The 24133-nt window shown below is 45.8% G+C and overlaps 2 protein-coding genes and 1 long non-coding RNA gene across 3 annotated transcripts in view; 2 read left to right on the top strand and 1 right to left on the bottom strand.

The window, feature by feature from the left end:
• LOC106817685 overlaps positions 1-6865 on the top strand; it is a gene marked incomplete at its 5' end in the record, with an annotated part of 11407 nt that extends 4542 nt beyond the window's left edge. The window contains 2 exon segments of the mRNA XM_014822371.1: positions 1418-1513; positions 4186-6865. Of these exon segments, the coding sequence (XP_014677857.1) occupies positions 1418-1513; positions 4186-4347 (258 nt within the window).
• Positions 394-1151, bottom strand: LOC106817687. Its single transcript, XR_001395090.1, has 2 exons — positions 1007-1151; positions 394-494 (listed from the first exon to the last, which is right to left on the bottom strand). It is a non-coding gene; the product is annotated as an uncharacterized LOC106817687 (long non-coding RNA).
• A 4863-nt stretch (positions 6866-11728) lies between the features above and the next one.
• The window catches only part of LOC106817682 (high affinity copper uptake protein 1-like), a 21135-nt gene continuing 8730 nt past the window's right edge, over positions 11729-24133 (top strand). The window contains exon 1 of the mRNA XM_014822368.1: positions 11729-11819. Coding sequence (XP_014677854.1) covers positions 11732-11819 — 88 coding nt within the window. The 5' untranslated portion in view covers positions 11729-11731. The remainder of the gene's footprint in view (positions 11820-24133) is intronic.

Genomic DNA, 24133 nt, shown 5'->3' with positions numbered 1-24133 from the left:
AGTGACGTGATCGGTCGAGCAGAGGACGAGAGAAGGCTGAGGAGCTGTGACGACGAGTGAGAGCACGAGAGAGACCGGCGATGAGAGAGAGAGAGAGAATAGAGAGACGAGAGAGAGAGACGGACAGATCGAGCGAGAGAGACGAGAGAGACATGGACGCAGAGATGACGGGGCAGAGAGAGAGGCAGATGACGAGCAGAGAGAAAAGAAGGGCAAGAGAGATGAGAGAGACGAGAGAGAGAGAGAGAGGAGAGTGAACGAGGAGAGGGAGAGGGAGAGTCCGAGAGGCGGAGGCGAGAGCGGAGAGGTCCTTGGAGCTGATGGAGAAAGAAGAGAGTAAGCTGAGCACGGGAGAGAAGAGAGGAATAGGGACCCTACCCGTTGGTTCTGGGTTTGGTTTGGCTAGTGCGATGTCGTTCCCGTGCGAGCTCAGTATCGCGTATCGGTGGCCCGACCTCACGATCCTGCATCATGAACGATCCAGCCGGCGTCACCTGTCAGCAACAAACAAACAACAATGATGAAGTACGCTCTACTGTTTACATAATTGCCCATCAAACCATAACTCCGATAAAACTAGTTTGTACTACAGTACACAATCTATTATCTGAAACCCCTTGGGACAGACACGTTTCGCGAAGTCAGAATTTTCCGATTCGGAATGTCAGTAATGAGAGAGTACTAATTTATACATTACGCTAGCTATCTTGCAACAAGCCAGGACTTAAAACGCAGCGTTTTCAACGAGGCCATGTACATGTACCGGCTACGCAGCTAATCAATATCGTGCCGAAGAATTCCAAACATATTAATATTTCGGCAGTGAACCTTGTGCAGCCAAATGAGAGCTTTGGTGCGCAGACGACTTCCACGAATAAACTTCCGGATTTCGAAGCTTTTCAGTTTTCAGAATTCGGATAATAGATCGTGTACTTTATTAACACGCTCACAGAAGAATAGCAGAAACATCAAATGTGTGCCAGCAGATGGCACCCATCGCACATACCCCAGACGTGCGTCCCACCCAATCAAATTCGCTGTCGTTGGACCAGCCCTTGCGTTCCAGTAGATCCAAGAATAGCTTTCTGAGGTAGTCGTAGTCAGGCATCTCAAAGAAATCAAGCCGCCGCACGTATCTGAGGTATGTGCAGAACTCTCTGCAGCGAGGAGAAACAAAGATAAACGTATAGTCTATCTCTATCTCTATCTCTATCTCTATCTCTCTCTCTCTCTCTCTCTCTCTCTCTCTCTCTCTCTATCTCTGTCTCTCTCTCTCTTATAGACCCCGGCACTTGTATAGTAAAATAGCTATTACCTCCATCTATTACTGTCTCGGCCCCCGTGAGCTCACCTTTCCTAGACGGGCACCGCTGCTTCACGATAGCCCAGCTGGCTGATGCTTAACTCTGCTTTTCAGCCACGTGGCACAGCGTGGGGCGAGTCTGACATGCAACAGAACCATCTTGGCGCCAACTTGTTGACAGTGAATCAGCAGCTTGCTGGATCCACGCAGGTAGGTCACATGTCGCGTCATGGCGTCTCCGCCCGTTACGTCGATCACGGGCTGCTTCCCCTTTTTCTATCCATTTTCCTCTCGCTCGTCTCTGTGCGATTAGCATAGAGTTGCAGAATGTAGCCGTGAGTGTATCAGCAATTCATTTATGAGATGTATATCTACGTTTGTTGCTAATCTGTATTTGTTTGCATAGAGTTAATACTTCATATCATTGCCTACAGAAGGAACTCCCATACTGATTTCACATTGTGCCTTTCGTCATTCTTGCTGTACTGCTTTTGAAACAATATAAGGTTTAAACTGGATTAAGGATACACTCAAGATTTGATCCGAACATTTCGTTGATTTTGCCATTTTTAATCTTATTCGATGGCTAACACCAGGTGCCACTTCTTTACAAGCCTATTTCTTCACGTACCAATGTATGTAGGCTTTCCTAGCGTTTGTATTGCCCACGTATGTGTGCAGCAAGCCATGGCCCTTTACACATACATTTACTATTGACGTCAGAGATGCGATCCAGCCATCCATCCAGCCAAATTTTTGAGCTTGAGCATAGCGATACATCTCATCTGTAAATAAATTTTGTGTTTGATTAAATTCATTGGTCAAGAAACGTTTACTGTTCATTAGAGCAATGCCCGTGCAAATGCTGAGTGTAGCTTTAATCGTACATATCCATGCATTCTAAATGTTGTGTATGCGTGTGCATTTGTTTGGTTGTTTGATTGTTTGGTTGTGTTTATGCTTGTGGCTGCATTGTGATATCTGTAACACATGTTGAAACAACGCAATACTATGATGCGTGGCGTGCATAATTACTATCACCGACCTGTTGTTTACCTGTACAAGTGATGAACTCACTGTAATTAACATGTGTGTTGTTTACCTGTACAGGTGATGAACTCACTGTAATTAACATGTGTGTTGTTTACCTGTACAAGTGATGAACTCACTGGTAATATAACATGTGGTGTTGTTTTACCTGTACAGAGTGACATGAAACTATTGTAATTAACATGTGTTTTTGGTTTACCTGTACAGGTGATGAACTCACTGTAATTAACCTGTGTGTGTGTTTACCTGACAGGTGATGAAGCTCACTGTAATTAACATGTGTGTTGTTTACCTGTACAGGTGATGAGTCACTGTAATTAACATGTGTGTTGTTTACCTGTACAGGTGATGAACTACTGTAATTAACATGTTTGTTGTTTACCTGTACAGGTGATGAGCTCACTGTAATTAACATGTGTGTTGTTTACCTGTACCGGTGATGAACTCACTGTAATTACATTGTTGTTTGTTTACTGTACATGGTGATGAACTCACTGTAATTAACATGTGTGTTGTTTTCCTGTACAGGTGATGAACTCAACTGTACATTAACAATGTGTGTTGTTTACCTGTACAGGTGGATAGAGCTCACTGTAATTAACCATGTTTGTTGTTTATCTGTACAGGTGATGAACTCACTGTAATTAACATGTGTGTTGTTTACTTGTACAGGTGATGGTGAACTCACTGTAATTAACCCATGTGTGTTGTTTACCTTTACAGGTGGAGCTCACTGTAATTACATGTTTGTTGTTTTCCTGTCACAGGTGATGAGCTCACCTGTAATTAACATGTGTGTTGTTTACCTGTACAGGTGATGAGCTCACTGTAATTAACATGTGTGTTGTTTACCTGTACAGGTGATGAGCTCACTGTAATTAACATGTGTGTTGTTTACCTGTACAGGTGATGAACTCACTGTAATTAACATGTGTGTTGTTTACCTGTACAAGTGATGACGTCACTGTAATTAACAATGTGTGTTGTTTACCTGTAGCAGGTGATGAACTCACTGTAATATACATGTGTGTTGTTTACTGTACACGGTGATGAGCTCACTGTAATTAACATGTGTGTTGTTTAGCCTGTACAGGTGATGAGCGTCACTGTAATTAACATGTTTTTGTTGTTATACTGTACAGTGATGAACTCACTGTACTTAACATGTGTGTTGTTTACCTGTACAGGTGATGAGCTCACTGTAATTAACTGTGTGTTGTTACCTGTACAGGTGATGAGCTCACTGTAATTAACATGTGTGTTGTTTACCTGTACAAGTGATGAACTCACTGTAATTAACATGTGTGTTGTTTACCTGTACAGGTGATGAACTCATGTAATTTACATGGTGTTGTTTTACCTGTACAGGTGATAGACTCACTGTAATTAACATGTGTGTTGTTTACGCTGTACAGGTGATGAGCTCACTTATTAACATGTGTGTTGTTTATACGCTGTCAGGTGATGAGCTCACTGTAATTAACATGTGTGTTGTTTACCTGTACAGGTGATGAGCTCACTGTAATTAACATGTGTGTTGTTTACCTGTACAGGTGATGAGCTCACTGTAATTAACATGTTTGTTGTTTACCTGTACAGGTGATGAACTCACTGTAATTAACATGTCGTGTTGTTACCTGTACAGGTGATGAACTCACTGTAATTAACATGTGTGTTGTTTACGCTGTACAGTGATGAGGCTCACTGGTAATTAACGATGTGTGTTGTTTACCTGTACAGGTGATGAGCTCATTGTAATTAACATGTGTGTTGTTTACCTGTACAGGTGATGAGCCCATTGTAATTAACATGTTTGTTGTATATCTGTACAGGTGATGAGCTCGGCTAACGGTGAGCTGAATGCTAATGAGCCGTCGGTCGCGCAGTCTCAAGTGCCGATCACAAAACAGACTGAGATAGAGGTCGTCGACGAGACCAAGTGCTGCTGCTTCTTCAAGCGACGGAAGAAGAAGTCACTTACCAAGCAGAAGTGATATAGGAAGACACGCACAGAGGCTGCATCACCACGGTAACACCGTCAAGCACTCCACATCAACGTGGCACCCCGGCTACATCCTGTGAAGTACCGGCTAGCTTCATCAGTGGTCGGCGTCTGCGTGAGACGGTGGCGATGTCGCTCTGGTAACGTCTCCAGCATTGCTAGAAGCCTCGTGTGGTTTCGCCAGAATTATGCGAGCGCGTCTGTGCGTGTCATCTCTCGAACGTTAGGAAATCACATCGCCTGTTGTCGGACGGCGCCCCGACGTGGACGATATCGGTCGTGCAGCCAGTGCTGTGGCTGTGCAGTGGTTCGTACTGACGCAGCCACACTCACGGTTCTCGTAGCATCCCCCCAGTGTGTGTTACCACGACTACCGGCAAGTCACTATAGCGTCGTAGGGTGCCATCTGTGTGTCTCTAGTTCCACATGCACGTCCTTCCATCTCTCTATCCCTGGCACGCATACACATAGATAGTGCTACGCTTGCCCTCTTGTCGACTTCGTCCCAACATGTGAGGAAAATCGCATCTGTGGCACTGCGCTGTCGTTGGATAGGCTATCTCACGCAATGGCACATGCGATAAGATAGTGTCACAACAACACACCTGTCCATCTGGCATGATTGACATGCAGCTCTAGCCAGCCAGTGTCAAGACAGGATGTGATTAAAAGGCTGAGCATTATTAAATGCTTGGCGACAAAGTGCCGCAAATTGACAATTTGGCGCGCGCGCACACGTGAAACGTGGTGGTTACGTATGGAATGCTAGTCCTGAGATTGATGCAACTGGCAACAGCATTCAATGCATGTGTGATTATCTCAAGTTGACATAGGATATATCGTTTAACAATTATCCTTCACAATAAAAGTGTGTCTCAGCGTGTGTGCGTTCGTACGTGCGTTGCGTGCGTGCGTGAGAACGTGCGTGCGTGCGTGCGTGCGTGTGTGAGTACGTGCGTGCGTGCGTGCGTGCGTGCGTGCGTGCGTGCGTGCGTGCGTGACTACGTGCCTGTTTATTTGAGGGTGGTTACGTTCTTCACTTGATGTTATTCTCGCTGTGGTCACTAAAATGAGAGCTGGGGTATGATCATGGCTACACCGGGCCAGGGTGGTGTTGGGTAGCACAGCGAGGCGTGAAGCAGGTACAGGCGTGAATATGTGGAGTGGCTGAGGTGCGTGTAGATACGCATGTTGAAATGTTGAAAGGTGCTAAGTGCTTACTTTTGCTGCTAAGTGCGGTGCGAGTTGTGTCGACATATCTGAATAACTGCATTGGCTCTGGTCGCTGTTACGTCTAGTATTTTTGATGTTTTTGTCGCTTTAGGGTGGGGAGAGCAGAGCTATGGCTCAGTGCAGGCCACTGTGCTCATGTAGAGCATTCACGTCTGAGAATAGTTGCTACTAGATACTACTATATGTCCCATCAGTACACAGCAATAGTATGAAGTAGTTGTTTTTAGTTGATGCTAATGGAATGCTGTGTGGGATATATTTGCCTTGTCAACTGGTGGGTGTAGGCAAATTGGGATTAATTTTGGCAATGGATGCGCTGTCCCGTATTATTAATGAGACAAACTGCTTGATTTGCTTAGAGACTCCTTCGGTGCAGAAATTGTATTTTTCATTGTTATGTAATAATTGACCTGTCAGTCTGGAGTGATTGACAGGGAGCTAATGGCAATCGTTTTTATGCCAGGACAATCTAAAAGACAATGCTAGGCAACGAAGTGACGTAAAGTCGACAGTTTGGTGTGCGCCCATGAAAATCGAGAACAAACTGGTCTAGCTTAACTTACCTAGCAAAAATATCTGGGAGATGCGTGGTTATTTCTCTTAGGCGAATAGTGCAGTTTGGATGCGGTTTGCAATCACCTGTTTTTCCCACACGCCAACCAGACATCTTTCTGCGATAAACATTAGTGGTCTGTAACACACAACCCTACCTGACTTAACTAAGACGAAGATGAGCATAACATAGGTCATCGCTCGGCAAGAGCTCTAATATTTTACATACACTTTTCTACGCTACTTGTAGATATGTAAGCTTGAACCCCACCTCGCAACTATTAACTAGCAAGTAACTCCTGGTTGCCCCTCTTACTTGCAGGTGCAAAGGTCTTTCAATAAAGGTTGATGATAAAGGTCTCTCTCTCTCTCTCTTTCTCTCTCTTCGTGCTCCCTTCCCTCTCACTCCTTGCCTCTCTCTATCGCTCTTCTTTCTTTTCCTTTTTCCTCTCTTACTCCCTCTCTCTCCATAAGAAACAAACGTCCGTTAAACGTCTTACTATCTATCAATAGAGATGTGGGTAGTGGTGTTTTGACCCTGCAGAGTAAACGTACGATCACGGGTGTTGTAAATAAGACCAATATCGTACAATTCGCTGGTAAAAGATTCAAGATTCTATATTCAAGTACAGGATAGTCCCATATGGTCTATGTTTGTGTGTGTCTTTTAATCCCATTATCTCTTATGTGTCATCTGACAGAATCCCGTAAACTATTATCTATACTAATAACGTGAGAACACCACTCGATTTCTTCAATGTGTAGTAATATAATAAAATAAAAACAGTAGACAGGGATGCAATTGCCTTAGCTAATTATGAAGTGAAGGAGTCAAGTGTGTGACGGGGAGGGGATAATTACTAAGGTATCTAGTGTGTGTTGCTGCTGCCGCTGCTGGTTATGGCGACGTTTTTGCTGCAACTGCTACTACTCGTACTACTTCTACTGATTTTAGAATTATTGCTACTATCACTGTTACTGCTGTTATTGCTATTTAATCTGCTGTTGCTGTTACTACTACAATTACTGCTACTCCTATTACTTCTGTTAATGCTACTGTTACTATTGCTATGACTTCTAGTATGGCTCTTACTAATACTACTGCTACTATCGCTATGACTAATAAATAATGTTGAGCTGTAACTACTGCTACTAGTGTTGCTGTTGCCATAGCTTTCGCTGCTGCCTGCTACATCTGTCATTATATAGATGCTAAAGCACATAGGTAGAGGCACGTAGAACTAGCAGCCTAAGCACATGCCGGATTTCACATCCCCTGCACAACCCCCGTGTGTCTCCATGTTTGATGATGTTCTATTGTTATTACTAACACAGAGCATGTCGAAGCCCACAGATGTCTACATTCACTGTATGTGTAATACATATACAGTCAAATCTGTATATAACGACACCAAAGGGAAACACCCAAAGTCACGGGAACACAATGGCGATTCTATAGAAGTGAATTCACTTCATAGCTGCTACTCAACGTGACCGCCAAAGGTGGACGCGATGGGCAGGTGGCCGTTCTGTGAAGCCGAAGGTGGCTTCTAGCACAAGTTTGCCTCTATTATAGGATGTCTATGGCGCGTGAAACCTGTACCCGTGTTCTCATACCTTCTACTAATGACAGTGTCACAGGAGTTGGTTCGTCGGTGTCCACGTGTGTTAAAATAATCGAAGTATTGTAGTTGCGTTTTGCAACAAGAGTAATCCAACATTGTATGTTACCTTTGTTATTTACACTCTACTGCCACTACTATTACTGCTGCTGATGCTACTATTTAGTAGTAGTAGTAGTAGTAGTAGTAGTAGTAGTAGTAGTAGTAGTAGTAGTAGTTTACTACTACTACTAATACTACTACTACTATTACTATTACTACTACAACTGCTACTGCTACTACCACCACTTCTACTGCTGCTACTACTACTACTGCTGCTGCTGCTGCTGCTGCTGCTGCTGCTGCTGCTGCTGGTAGTGGAGTGGTGGTGGTGTGATGGTGGGCTGATGGTTAGTTGGTGCGTGGTCGTATGGGTCGCGTGCTGTGTGCCTGCTGCCTACTACTACTTACTCACTATATTATATACTATTACCTGGACTGCCTTATTTCTACCATAATGGATGTTTCTCGCGCCGTGGCTACGGGAAGAGAGAGGGGAGGGCGCGGCGCGAGGGGAGAGCGACTGGAGAGGAGAGAGGCGGGAGGCTGGGTTGATGGTGGGGAGGATGGACGAGAGCGGCTGCGCGGATTGAGAGGAGCCGATGTGCAGCAGAGAGATGAGAGAGAGAGAGAGAGCCGCCTATCAGGGGCTGCCGACGGGGCCCGAGTCTGGTCGCCGCGCCGAGACGCGTGGGATAGAGAAGAGAGTGACGATTGAGTCAGCGGCGGGTAGATTTAGACAGGGTACGAGCAGGCTGTCAGCGCCCGAAATTACACCGGAGGCTAGTTTTGTTGTTTGCTGCTGGCTGTGTTTAGCTTGCACACACTCAGTCATGCCTACCACAGGCACTTGCAAGCGTTTCATGATAAAACGTATAATGCTAAGATAAATACGAAATTTAGTTTTCACACTTACAAGTTCGTTAATTGTTTCGGTATATTCTGTTTTCAACCCTAGTTTATTGCGACCATTTCTATAAATGCGGCGTTCAATGCTCATCTACAACAAAGCACTGGCTGTCCCGTCCAAGCGCCATTGCTGACACTGACACACATATTATATTATGATAAGTGTCCAGTGCGCCAGCCTTGCGAGCGGCGCAATGGCGCTTTGGCGGCAGCCAGTGTTCTGTTGTAGATGAGCAGTTTCTGGATGCATTTACAGAATATTGTGCGGCCGAATAATAGGTGAAAAGAGAGTATAGAAACATTAAGACTTTGGTAGTAAATAGATTTCGTATTTATTTAGCATTATATTTTATTGAAACGCTTCAAGTGCCTGTGATGCCTATTTCGTGTCTCGATCGTGCAGTGTATGCAGCAATGCGCACTTCGATTTCTGGTTGAGGATGGCCCACCACACGTACCCTGTGTGGCTCAGCTCAGAAAGACATTCTTAATTCGCGATTTCACCTATCGTCCTGGCGCGAACGACTATTAGCTCTAGCCACTTATGTTGCCGTGTAGGCGTTCTGAAAACGCCGCTTAGTAGTGACGTAGCAAACGTGCATTCGTCGAAAACACGCATGCATAATATAGCGTAGCTTAACCGACCTAGCAACAATATGCGAGGGGTTGTGATTACCTCACGTAGACGGACAGGTCGGTTAGATTCTCATCGAGTTAATGAGGCAGTCTAGTCATCAGTATTACTTATCCCCCCCCCACCACTTCTGACCCATAAGCTGTGCTCATGGTGTTAGCTCTAGATTTGTACACTTGTAGTATCATACATCGGCACCTACAGGCAACGATGCTCCTTGTATACACTTTAATGCATCCCTCCTGTGTGTCTGTATGCAGTATGTCTACAGGAATGTTCTAGATTATCATATAGAATGCGTGTTCATTTATTTGCTAGTTTTGTCTGGTAAATCGCCGTGCTAGTTCTCACGTTACCTCTATGGACAGACGCACTATACGGGGCGCTACTGAGGCAGCGCGTATTAACCGGTCGCTCGCCGTTGCCGTGGAAAAGCGAGACGCGGAGTTACGTAACCCACTTGGTTTGCGTCCACTCAATTGTGGTACTTTCAGAGTCGCTATGATCTGCCCACAACGGGTGAAGCGATTAGATACCCCACTATACACATCACCGATGTCACTGCTTGTATAATTTTTAGTTTTTCACTATTTCGTACACCGTTTTCAGATGTTTTCTATCGTAAAATATTAACATTTGTAGAGAGAGTTCTGTGTCGCTGTTGGCAAACGTTGTTGTCAATGCTGGCATGTAAAAAATACGTTGCGTGCAAGGCAAGTTACAAATTCGAGATGCTCCGTCACTGGTTATCAAGCTGTCTCGCCTGTCTGCTGTATGTATTGTAGAAGGCCCATGAACATATCAGACTTACGCACATCGAGTTTTATCAGTAGAGGTGTGTACATGTAGCGTTTGCTGTAATGCTATCAGGAGTAAGATAATATAGGATATATAGATATATCCTATATTATCTTACTCTTGATGCTATGACTACAATGATTCTGGAGTGGGTTTCAGCATTCCTAACCGGTGCGTTTACTGGAGGCGGCAGAAATGGGGGCAGCGACGCGTCTGTAGAAAAAAATCTTGACAACCGTGGCAAAAAAAACTGTCTAGCGTGCGAACATTAGAGTACGTGCAGCGGGTACGGTGTTGTGCGCTGTTTGTACTGGCGCGCAGCAGAACCATTCACAGTGACTAGTTCACTGCTACGTTGCTGTTACTGTCGCTGATAGGGTCTATGTCCCCCAGGGTACTGCCGGAACGTACCCTGGGTACGGTCCGGTATACCGGAACGTACCCTGGTACTAAATACTACTATCTAATATGCCGGACCGTTGGGGTAAATGTCCGGGGGGTAATTGTCCGGGGGTAATTGTCCGGGGGGTGATTGTCCGGGGGGTATTTGTCCTGATACCGTATAGGTGTATATGTTCATGATACTATGACCATTATAACTCGTATACAAATTTGCTCCATATATAATGAATATAGGCATAGTAGCAACTGAGTATACGCTGATGGGGTAGGGCTGTTGGAAAGTTTCGCAGTTCTTCTGTTCTGTTAAAAATAACAGTTCCGTGGGTTGTAAGAAGTATATTGCTTCCATAGTTACTCACGTACGCTGTGCGGGATAGCGTTATGATGTATATTGTTTCCATAGTTACTCACGTACGCTGCACGGGGTCGGGTTGTAAGAAGTATTGTTTCCATAGTTACTCACGTACGCTGCACAAGATGGGGTTGTAAGAAGTATATTGTTTCCATATTATGATAGTTACTCACGTACGCTGCACAAGATGGGGTTGTAAGGAGTATATTGTTTCCATAGTTACTCACGTACGCTGCACGTAGTCGGGTTATAAGAAGTATTGTTTCCATAGTTGCTCACGTACGCTGCACAAAATGGGGTTGTAAGGAGTATATTGTTTCCATGGTTACCCAAGTAGCCTACGCTGCACAGAATGCGATTTTGGCGGAGTGATGTCGGCATGAACTGTTTCGTGGGGTTGGGCTAATATACATGCTCCATGTAAATCCGCGCGTTTCTGGGGAATTATTGGTGAGGTAGAGGTTATTGGGTTGAGTTAGGAGCTATGGGTGTGGTTTGGGTTATGGGGGTTAGTGGTTGGGGATTAGGGGTGGGGTTTGTGTTATGGGTGGAGTTGGGGGTTATTGGATGGGGTTGGGGCTATGGGTGGAGTGGGGAGTTATGGGGTAAGGTTAGAGGTTATGGGATAGGGCTGGGGTTATGGAGTTGGATTGAGGGCTGTGTTGCGGGATTGGAGACTATCGGGTGGAGGTGGAAAGAGTTTATTGCATGGTCCCCCGCATATCCGACTATAATAACATCAGGAGTGAATAATATGTCTATTATTATTCACTCCTGATAACATTAACCGATGCTAGCTGCTTAGTTCTATGTGGCCATGTCACTTAGATAATTAATGTTTATTTCTCACCTGCAGATGTCTTTCCACGGAGGCTTCTCTGAATTGATAGTCTTCGACATATGGAGAGTCGATACAATGTCCGGTGAGCCAACGTACTAGCCGGCGTGATTGTCACGCGTCTGTATCATAAATGTCACGCACATTTACGTGTCCACACTGGTATAGAGACGTCATTACACCCAGCATCTACACTTACCATTTGACTAACGATATACGAGAACCACGAATCTGCCAAGATATCGCTGCGTGGTTACACGGACGGGTATTACTGCGGCATCGCTGCGTGGTCGTTGGTTACACGGACGGGTATTACCGCGGCATTAAGATATCGCTGCGTGGTTGGTTACACGGACGCGTATTACTGCCGCATTCAGATATCGCTGCGTGGTTACACTCCTATCAGCGTTACTGTCCGGTTGACCGCGGAAAATACGAAGGGGGTCCAATTATTGTATTGTACAGTCGTCTCCGATTTATCTGGACGGGTCGGGAACCATTAAAATGTCCCGATTAAGCGGTGAACGTAACAACGTCAATAATAATGATTGTTTTTTTCAAAGCGATGCGCCCGTTTATGGGAGGCCCGATGAATCGGGAACCACGGTACTATGAAATGAAAGGTTATATGAAAAATTATAACAGTGGCTGGAAGATGCTTTGTTGAAATTACAGTATCTGTACGAGACGTATATTAATTCACTGTTTTTGTGTGACGCCGGAGTTTTGTCCAGTCGGTTTTTGCGGGTGGGGCAGCGTGCGCGCGTAGGAAAGAAAGGAATGTTAAAATTTAAAAAAATGTTGGTTTGATAGAAGGTAACTTAGTACCTGTTATTTTTAAAAATGAATGTAAAAAATCCTTGTACAGTTTCACGTTTGTATATTATCATGTGATAGAGAGTGCATGTATTCTCTTTCTCTCCACTGAATCAAATGTCGTGACCTAGGTCGCAGGTCAAAAGTTGTGACCTGAGTTTCGGGGCAAGTGAAGTGACCTAGATTATAGGTCAAAGATCGTGACCTAGGTCGCAGGTCAAATGTGGTGACCTGAATTTCGGGTCAAGTGATGTTACCTAGATCACAGGTTGTGGCCTAGGTCGCAAGTCAAAAGGTGGTTTGCCGCCTGTTTCGGAGTATACTTGTCATTTCATCGATTATATTGACGTGAGTGAGGTACCATGTTCTTGTTACAATACAGGTATGCTGTGGTCTTTATTTTAAATAAATGAATCGTTTAAATCATTTGCGTTTTCAATGATTATTATACTGTTGGACTGTGGCCAGGATCCGCTAGTAGTACGTGTGTGCTTGCGTGCGCGTGTGTGTGTGTGTGCGTGCGTGCGCGCTTGTGTATACGTAGGTGACTGCATATATTTGTACGCGATGCTTTCTAACGGTGATCGGAAGTTTCGGATCGCTTGTGTAATCTGTTGCGTTGTTAGTATAAGCACAATACAACGTGTGCTAGCAAACAGTGATGCAAGAGATGGACTGCGGTGCTTATAATTTGTGGGATTCGCCAGCGCACTAGAGTATAAAGGGACTCGACTAGCGCACACGACAAACATTATTTTAAAATCCTTGGAGAGTTTCAGTCTACACGCAACAAGCATTTTTAGCTCATCTGACGAAGTCGGATGCAGCTTGTAGAATCGCATGATTGTTTGTGCGTGCGTCCGTCCGTGCGTCCGTCAACAGTTGGGCACAAATCTAAACGGCTCGACGTACGGATTCGAACGTTCGGATTCGTGAGGGGGTGTAATCCGAAAACGAGTTGGGATGTCGAAGCTGGGGGTCAAAGGTCAAAGGTTAAGAGGTGAAAAGAAGGGGGAACATTCCTCTTAACTTAAGTAAGAGAGCGAATTGCAGAATTGCGGCAGCAAATTAAACGCTCGACCTAGGCTCGTGATGTCGGTGTATAGCATCATGGTAGGAAAAGCCATCACTGGTGCGAAATTGGAGGTTACAGGTCAAAGGTGCAATGGGCAGTGACAGGGCAGACATTTTGCTGAGGACATGGTCTGACGGAGCGATTGAAAAAACTTTTTGTTTTCAGCGGTGACGCTACATTTTTAATGCTTTATTGAAAGGGACTATGAAATGTGGCTTCGCACTGACGGTGCGAAGAGTCAAGTGTCTGATAACCTTTTGACCTGCAAGAGGAGGTTCAAACATGGATTCCTGAACTGCCGCAATATGTTCAGGCAGTGTGGTCTCATATATTTACCGGGCACACGTCCATCAATCTGGAAACCGCAATATGCGCCTCGATAGCCCAAAACGGCTACAGCAGAGAATTATTGCTCGGAAAGGTCTTTGTCGAGATCCGATCAGACTTGTTCCATATTATACCTGTTTTGCTGTATTTTTCTATCTTTAATCCATAAACTATTTCTTTGCCAATTAGGCAAATATTTACATGATTCTATTTACAAATTTCATAACAACAAAGTAATTTTTACAACAATTAATTTTTTTCAATAGTGGTTAGGGTTAAGGTCACAATGACCATAAAACAGCGATTAGTTCAGGCACGCTCGATTGTAATTCAACCGAAGGTGGATTTGGAGTATGGCAGAATGCAGAAGGTTGCTGAAATGATGTGTACGCACTGCATATCTGGCGCATAACACAAGTGTCACTACTGCCAGCGACTTGTTACGTTTAGTAACCGTAGCAACAGACCTCAGATGAGCCCAGACGCTCGTGCGGCTACTTGTTAACGTATGCTAAATGTCCACAGATTCAAACGTCCAATCTGCACCGAACTTTGGGTGATACTTCATAGCGTAGCTTGTGAGCTTCGTGTAACAGGACGTGTAATCGTATAGTGTCCAGGTTCGTTTGTACGACAAGATAGTGTTGCAATTTGCACTTAAGCCACAGACAGTATAATGCTATAAACGCACAGAATACTAACGGTACTCTATTTTTACGTCATCTGACATAGTCAGTGCAGCTTGTAGAATCGCATGATCGTGCCTGTCCGTCCGTCCGTGACTCGTGCGTACCAGTGGCGTCGCGTACGTCCGTTCCGTCGGTCCGTTCCGTCAACGAGTTGGGCAGCAAAATCTAACGCTCGACGATACGGTCACGATTATTTCGGGACGTGGGGGGTAATCCGGAAAACGATTGGGATTGTCGAAGCTGGGGTCAAAGTCAAAAGGTCAAGAGGGTAAAAGAAGGGGGAACATTTCACTCCTTAACTGTAAGGTATACGGGATAGGAAGCCAGAATTGCGTTCATCAAATCTAAACAGTCGACCTAGGCTGGCGTGAAGTCGTGTAATAGGCAATCAATGGTAAGGAAAAGCCATCACTGTGCCGAAATTGGAGGTCACAGCCGGTCGTCACAAGGTCAGTGGGCAGCCGGCAGATTTTAGACATTATTCTGAGCACATGGTCTGACGGAGCGATGAAAAACTTTTTTTTGTTCAGCGGTGACTTAGCATTTTATGGCTTTAATTGAAAAGGACGATGAAATGTCCCTTCTGCTGTACATGCGAGAAGAGTAAGTGTCGGATTAACCTTTTGACCTCTAAGAGAGGGTTAAAACATGGATTTGTTGACTGTTAACAAGGAGTGAACTGCTTTTTGCTATAGAGCCCCTCCCCACCCTCTCCCTTACCCCCCTCACACCCCCTCTCCACCCTCCGCACCCCACCCCTCCCCCACCCAGCCGCCTCTGCCCCTACGCCTCGCCATCTGCGATAGTGGGCGTGTCCTAACATGATGTGTACGCAACTGCGTGTCTGCATATCTGGCGGCCTAACAAATGTGGTACTACGCACGACTTGGAAAAATTACGTTTATAATCGTAGCCAACAGACCTCAGATGAGCCAGACGGCTCTGCGCTCTTTGTTTACATGAAACAACATCATATTGACAATATTACATAACAATACATAGGTGGCTGCGGCAAGCCAACGCAGTAAATACGATGCAGATACTACAATACATATCTATATCAATAACATAATCAATGAGACTAATAACACAGGCACAATTACAGACAGCGCTGTTTGTTAGCAATGCAGCTGGCATACTATCCGAGCGTGGAGCCAATGTAGGTCGCAGCAGCAAGACACAGGTCGCAAGTCAGTGATGTCCAGGCGGTGACGTAGCAGTAGTGATCGCCAGCAGGTTCTGTCAGCAGCCGTGGAACTGTGTCTGCTTCCTGTCGAAACTGTTCGTATTTATACATACTGGGGGAATGCGGGCCTGCGCCGTCAAGGCCTTGTTGCGTGCGGATGGTGCAATCTGTATCCTTCTCCAGAATTTTATGGAACAACTGAAGGTGAGAGACTTCTCTTCTAACGTGAGAACGGCAGCTGGAGCTTCTAGAAGTCCTTGGAAATCGCGGAAGTTGCGATTCATGTTCTCATAGTTCACATAGTACACATTGTCGGCGGTGCGTTCGTTGTTGTTCTTTATCAGTCGGCATGCGACATCAAGGTGTGAGGTACTAAAATGTAATAGTGTCGCCTTGCGTAGGTGATTACTTTCTGCTCTGTCGTCGCCATATTTTCTATTCTTTTGTTGTGTCACGCGCGTGCCACGCGTACGTGACCCAGCGCCGGGCGTGCGCGGCTTAAGACTTAACGGTCATAAGACTCGTAGCAGTCGTCACTTGGGATATTCGTGGTGGCAACTTTCACTTGTTACCATTGACTGATATTTGTCGACTAAAATAACATATGACGTGATGCTGCTTAAGTTAAACGACCCGTGTCGCTAGTTTTATACTAGGTTAAATAATTCAAGATCTACGTCATTACATACTCCATTAGAAGTGTTCCCAACTTTAATGTCATTAATGGTCATAATATATATATATATAGTATATATTATATATATATATATATGGTCATGGTCCTATATTAGTTTGTGGTTTAATGTCATTTAGGTTAGGGTTAGGGTTAGGAAAATCAATCATTAATCATTAATCATTAATTGATATCAAAGTTTGGAACACTCATAATGGAGGCGTTAGCGAATCTTGTTGCCGGTTTAACGTTGCAAACGAGCAAGTTACTACGCCGCTGTTAGAACCGATAAATTGTGCTCTATAAATTTGCAATAACCTGGCGCTGTTCTAGGCACAGATATATAAATCTAGCTTGGAATATAGGCCTCAATTATCAAAATTTCCAAGGACACAATTTTATTAGACGATACTGTTGTGTGTCACCTAAATTGGCTTCTATATTCTCCTCGCACTCTCGCGTACACGTGAACGCTATATATGCGTTGTAATGTGATCCTGTTAGACACGTATAGTAGCAGTAGATTATAGGAAAAATCGTTCAAATTGTGAAAAAGTATGAAAAATTGTACAGCATTGCATAACTTTTGTATGCTCTTCCTTTAAAAGCAGGACACAACGCGATCCAACTACAACTTCGGCCGCCAATCTTGAATTTAAAAATGGCCGCCGTCATTTCTTAAAAATAGCTATATCTCGGTTAATAATCTTCGTACAGACTTGAAAATTGACTGACAGACGTAATATTTGGGTTACTATTCATACAACAACGTGATGCATGTGATCCAAGGGCGTTTTCGGCCGTCATCTTGAATTATCTATTTCATACAGCAACAACGTGATGCATGTGATCCAAGGGCGTTTCGGCCACGCATCCTGAATTCAAAATGGCGCGCGTCATTTCTTAAAAAATAGCTATATCTCGTTAATAATCTTCGTACAGACTTGAAAATTGACTGACAGACGTAATTTGGGTTACTATTTCATAGCAACAAGTGATGCATGTGATCCAAGGCGGATTCAAAATGGCCGGCCATAAAAATTAAAACTTAGCAATATTTCCGTCACGGAAGATATAGAGACGTGAAATATTTGCCGACTGCGCAGGTTAATACCGCATCCGGCCAAGTCGACAGCGTGCCGGATCCAACACGCGTTTGGAACGATGGAAAAACACGCCATTTTATCGTGGAGTTCTAAACACGCATTTCAAACCGTGCCGTTCTTGCAAGTAAACGCGACGTGTACACACGCAGTTTTCAAAACTCCACAGACGCGCGAGCACGCACGCGACGCACATAAAGATAGCTATACGCCCGCGAGAACGCACGCACGCACATAACAGATAGCTATATACGCGCACGAGCAGCGACGCACATAACAGAAGGCTATATACGCGCGCGAGCACGCAGCGCACATAACAGGTACCGTATACGCGCGCGAGCACGCACGCACATAACAGGTAGCCTATACCGCCCGCGAAGAAAGCACGCATGCACGCACATAACAGGTACCTATACGCCCGCGAGAACGCACGCACATAACAGATAGGCGATACGCCCGCGAGACGCACCGCAGATAACAGGTACCTATATACGCGCGCGAGCACGCACGCACATAATCAGCTATGCTATATACGCCCGTGAGAACGCACGCACGGGCACATAACAGATAGCTATATACGCGCGCGAGCACGCACGCACATAACAGGTACTATACGCCGCCGCGAGAACGCACGCAACATAACAGAAGCTATATACGCGCGCGAGCAGCACGCACATAACAGGTAGCTTATACGCCCGCGAGAACGCAACGCAACATAACGGTAGCTTATACGCCCGCGAGCACGCAAGCAATAACAGGTAGCCTATACGCCGCGAGAATGCCAGCCACGCATAACAGATAGCTTATATACGCGCGCAAGCAACGCACGCGACATAACAGATAGCTATATACGCGCGCGAGGCACGCATGCACGCAACAATAACAGATACCTATACGCCCGCGAGAACGCGCGGCACATAACAGAAGCTATATACGCGCGCGAGCAACGCACGCACATAACAGTACCTATACGCGCCGCGAGAACGCACGCACATAACAGAAGCTATATACGCGCGCGAGCACCGCAACGCACATAACAGGTACTTATACGCACGCGAGAACGCACGCACATAACAAAAGCTATATATACGCGCGCGGAGCACGCACGCACATAACAGGTATACCTATATACGCCGCGAGAACGCAAGCCGCACGCACATAACAAAGCTATATACGCGCACGAGCACGCACGAGCACATAACAGGTCCTATACGCCCGCCGAGAACGCACGCACATAACAGAAGCTATATACCGCGCGAGCACGAGGACGCACGCACATAACAGGTACCTATACGCCGCGAGAAAGCACGCACGCACATAACAAAGCTATATACGCGTGCGAGCACGCACAGCACATAACAGATACTATACCGCCCCGCGAGAACGCACGCACGCACATAACAGATAGCTATATACGCGCGGCGAGCACGCATGCACATAACAGGTACCTATACGCCCGCGAGAACGCGACGCAGTCGAGCACATAACAGATAGCTATATACGCGCGCAAGCACGCACGCGCATAACAGATAGCTATATACGCCGCGCGAGCACGCATGCACGCACATAACAGATACGTATACGCCCGCGATAAACGCACGCACATAACAGATACTATACTGTTCATCAAGTACTATATTTGTGTTTGTGCAGGTAGCATGTTACCGCACTGGAGTGATCAATCTGCGACAACTTGTGGACAATGCAGTTTCGAGACATTTGTTTAACTTAAACAATAGTATTATTATAGCTTGCGCATGCTGTTCTTGTGTACTGTATCTACAATTGTTGTCTTGAATTTATCTCTCTCTTCACACTGGGATTCCGATTGCCAGTTTGGCATTGTGTTTTGTTATATACTGAGAAAAGCGGTAATTCAACATTTTCACCATGTTTGTTTGTATCTGTTATACTATGTCATTGATCATTTTGAAGTACAGAGTAAAATGTGATGGCGGCCATGTTGAATTCAATATGGCCGCTGTAATTATAATTGGAACTTGTGTGTCTTGTTTTTAATATGAAGAGCTTATTAACCTGCGCCAGTCTGCAAATTTTCACGTCTCTATATCTTCCGTGAACGAAAAAATTGCTAAGTTTGGTAATTTTTTGGTGGCCATTTTGAATCCAAGATGGTTGCCAAAAACGGTCTGGATCACATGCATCACCGTTGTTGTATGAAATAGTAACCAAATTACGTCTGTCAGTAAATTTTCAAGTCTGTACGAAGATTATTAACGCGAGATATCGCTATTTTTTTAAGAAAATGACGGCGGCCATTTTGAAATTCAAGATGTGGCGCCGAAAACGCCCCTTGGATCACATGCATCACGTTGTTGTATGAAATAGTAACCCAAATTACGTCTGTCAGTCAATTTTCAAGTCTGTACGAAGATTATTAACCGAGATATAGCTATTTTTTAAGAAATGAACGGCGGCCATTTTGAATTCAAGATGGTGCCGAAAACGGCCCTTGATCACATGCATCACGTTGTTGTATGAAATAGTAACCAAATTACGTCTGGTCAGTCAATTTTCAAGTCTGTACGAAGATTATTAAGGCGAGATATAGCTATTTTTTAAGAATATGACGGCGGCCATTTTTGAATTCAAGATGGCGGCCGAAGTTGTAGGTGGATCGCGTGTGTCCTGCTTTTAAATGAAAGAGGCATACAAAAGTATGGCAAGTGTACCAATTTTCAGCACTTTTTTCACAATTTGAACGATTTAGATGATATTCTGACCTAACCGACTGTACTAGTACACTCTCCGCTATATGTAAACGGAGATGTAGGCGGTATGTAAACGTGGTCTATACTGGGTGTTTGTCTATGCTCGTAGACGGCAACCGTGTGTGTCTGAGGCGTACAGTAAGGTCACTGTCAGCACTGCGCTGAAGGGTCGCAAAGTCATAGTGCCAGTCTCGGTGGCATGACATCAGCGACTGAGTATGCATGCATATAACTATATATACTGAGTGTGTTTATAGGTAAACTGGCCCGTGTGATTCGTATCGCTTTCTGTGCACACTACGAGCAGGCGCGCATGAACAAATCAGAACAATCCCCAGCGAGCCGGGGGTTCCTGTATTAGTACTAGTAGTTTACAGACGTCCGCAGTGGCTCTCCGACTCAATTGTGGCTCACTATACCTAGTCCTATACGCGCCTATACGGTTGCCTGACTGATCCTGTTTGTCAGGTATTTTCTGCCGGCCTTTATCTATAGAAGGCCTGTCACAGCTGATTGTGGAGCCCTACTTGTAAGCTGCTACTGGTGTCTTGTGAATCCTGTTTTTCTGCATGGTTGCTGCTGGGTCGTGACCAGGCCTAGCTTGTTCCAACAAATTGACGCTTCATAGACGGAGCAGGAGCAAGAGTGGAAAGCAAGTGCGAAACTCAAACAGGAGCAGTTCTTGGAAAAGGTTCATTCATAGCTTATTGCGGGCGTGTGACATACCTGGATCTGCACCTGTGTTGTATGGGCGTGTAACTTACCTGTAACGCGTTTGCCCCGGGAATACTATATATATGGTCTAATCTTGCTTTGGTTTCAGACATATACTTGTCTATATAGCCTGGGTTTCAGACATACACAGCGACGGTGTCTGGCGTACCAGTTTATATACTGCATCGGCGTGGAGAATCCTTGTCCATCGCCTTAGACTGTCTCGCAGTCCGGTATATCTGCTTCTGTTGTATCGCCATCCAACATATGCTTGTCGGCACTGCCTCGGCTGGAAGGCGCACCTTTGACGCTGATTGATTTTTTTTTACGCGAACTGATTCCTATCCACGAGGCCCTTCGATTCCTATAACGATGGGTGTTAGCGACAAGCGCAGACAGCGGAAACACCGCCGGAAGCATCAATCTACGACTTTAGCGACAACACCGACGGCGACAACAGCTGACGTCGTTGAGACGGACGACGTTCTGTCGCATCAGGCGGCCGACCACGAACATCCCGCAACGACAGCGACACACGATGCCCGTCAGGTTCACCCTCACCAGCAGCAACAGCAGCAGCATGAGCACAGTGATACGATGTCGATGGCAAACGCGACGTCATTACTGGAGGAGATGCATGTGAGAGGAGATGGTGATACCCAACACAACGCCACACACCTGGTGACAGGTGCTACTCACGGAAACATGACAGCCACGGCACACGGGCATGATGGGGACGGTGCACGCAATGCGACTGCACACAACATGCATGGAAACATGAAGGGCAACACCATGAACCATAGCATGAAGGTACGTTACGCACGCACACACACACTTACATACCTGCCAGCCTTCACCGACGTCGTTATCCGGACACTCGCACACTCCGTCTGTCCACGAGGCATCGCAGGTGACGGTGCCGCCCGTGCGCAAGCAATTCCGCGCAGGCGAGCTCAGCGGGCAGTGGCAGCCCCGTCCTCTCCTACATGAACGCCTCAATTGCCGAGCACTAACGATACTATCCATAAATACATTATTTCCGTTGTCGTCGTCATCGTCGTCGTTGTTATCATTGCCAAAGTTACCGTTGTCGTCGTCGTCGTCGTCGTTGTCATTGCCGTCGTTGTCGTGGTTGTTTCGGGACGACTGGCCGCGCCGAAGGGACCGGGTAGGCGAACGCCTAGGTTGACACGTGACCACCACCTGAAACATCACAGATTTACGCGAAGTCATAGTAAATTAAGAAATACATGGAATATATTTAATACAACAATGAGTTATAGCTTAATAGTACTCGCGCTGATCACCAGAGGGTGTTTGCACGAGATATATTCTTCGACGACTAATGTCTAAATCGCTAAGGCAACGCAAAACACATGATTTTACAAAATTATGTAACACAGTATAATGTTAACCAGAAACCCGCTATGCATCGCAAAACACATACTCGGATTTCAATCGCACTATCACCGCGGTGGTCACGAATTCTCGGCGCGACATACCCTACCGTACTTTCACCAAATAGTAGTCAAGCCTAATTTAGGATCCCTGCACATATATGATGAGCTTATGAGGTTAAAGCCAAGGTTAGAGTAAGGTTAGATTTGGGTCTAAGGCTGGGGATAGGGTAAAGTTAGATTTGGGCCTAAGGGTGGGGATAGGGTAAGGTTAGAGCTGCGGTTACGGTTTAAGGGTTATGATTAGGGTTACAGTGAAGGTGTGCATGGTGATCCTAAAGTAGGCTTGAGCGCAAGATATGTTTCATGTGCGTACCAGCAAGGTGACTAGAAGCAGAAATACGAGAGTCTTCATGTTGTCTATCGCTCATCCGCGCGCGTAGTTGTGCTGGTAGAGAACCGGCTGGCACAGGTTATATATGAAGGCCGAGCAGCAGCAGCGTTGGTGTCAGCAGCAGCGGCGGCGACAGCGGCGTCAGCAGCAGATGTGCAATAATCCTAGCTATAATAACATCAGGAGTGAATAACTATGTCTATTATTATTCACTCCTGATACACATTAACCGATGCTAAGCTGCTTAGTTTCTATGTGGCCATGTACTTAGATTAATGATCATTCTCACCTGCAAGATGGTTTCCACGGAGGCTTCTCTGAATGATAGTCTTCGACATATGAGAGTCGCATACAATGTCCGGTGAGCCATACGTAGATAACCCGCCGTGATTGTCACGCGTCTGTAATCATTAAATGTCACGAACATTTACCGTGTCCACACTGGGTATAGAGACGCCGCCTCATTACACGCCTCCCTCTCCGCCGTCGCAGCATCTAACTACATTTGAACCACGATATAGAAAACCCACGAATCCCTGCCAAGAATCGCTGCGTGTTAACGCGACGGGTATTACTACTGGCGGCAATCGCTGGCGCGGGTTGGTTAGCAGTCACGACGGGAATTACCGGCGAGCCATTAAGATATCGCTGCGTGTTGTTACACGGACGCGTATTACTGGCGCTTAGGAATATCGCTGCGTGGTTACACAGAACGCGTAATTGTGACGCCTCATTAGGATATCGCTCGCGTGGTTACACGGACCGCGCTAATTCACTTGCCCGCCGACATTCAGATATCGAATGCGTGTTACACGGACGCGTATTACTAGGCCGGCATTCAGATATCTGCTGCGTGTTACACGGCACGGGTGTTACTGCGCAATTCAGATATCGCTGCGTGTTACACGGCAGCGGGGTGTTCTGCGCATTCAGATATCGCTGCGTGTTACACGACGGGTGTTACTGCCGCATTCAGATATCGCTGCGTGTTACACGGACGGGTGTTACTGCCGCATCAGATTATCGCTGGGCGCTGGTTACACGGACGGGTGTTAAACTCTGCCGGCATGAGATACTTGCTGGCGTGTTAAACGGATGGGTGTTACTCGTCAGCTTGCCGGCATGAAAGCAGAAGAATCGCTGCGTGGTTACACGGACGGGTGTTACTGCCGCATGAAGATATCACTGCGTGGTTACACGGGACGGCGTGTTACTGCCGCATGAAGATATCGCTGCGTGGTTACACGGACGCCGATTTACTCTGCCGCATTCAAGATATCGCTGCGTGGTTAC

The sequence above is a fragment of the Priapulus caudatus genome, unplaced genomic scaffold (genome assembly GCF_000485595.1).
Source record: "Priapulus caudatus unplaced genomic scaffold, Priapulus_caudatus-5.0.1 Scaffold1827, whole genome shotgun sequence".
In the NCBI taxonomy this organism is placed as follows: Eukaryota; Metazoa; Priapulida; class Priapulimorpha; order Priapulimorphida; family Priapulidae; genus Priapulus; species Priapulus caudatus.
The sequence above is the reverse complement of the archived record's forward strand: the minus strand, read 5'-3'. Positions and strand labels throughout refer to the sequence as shown.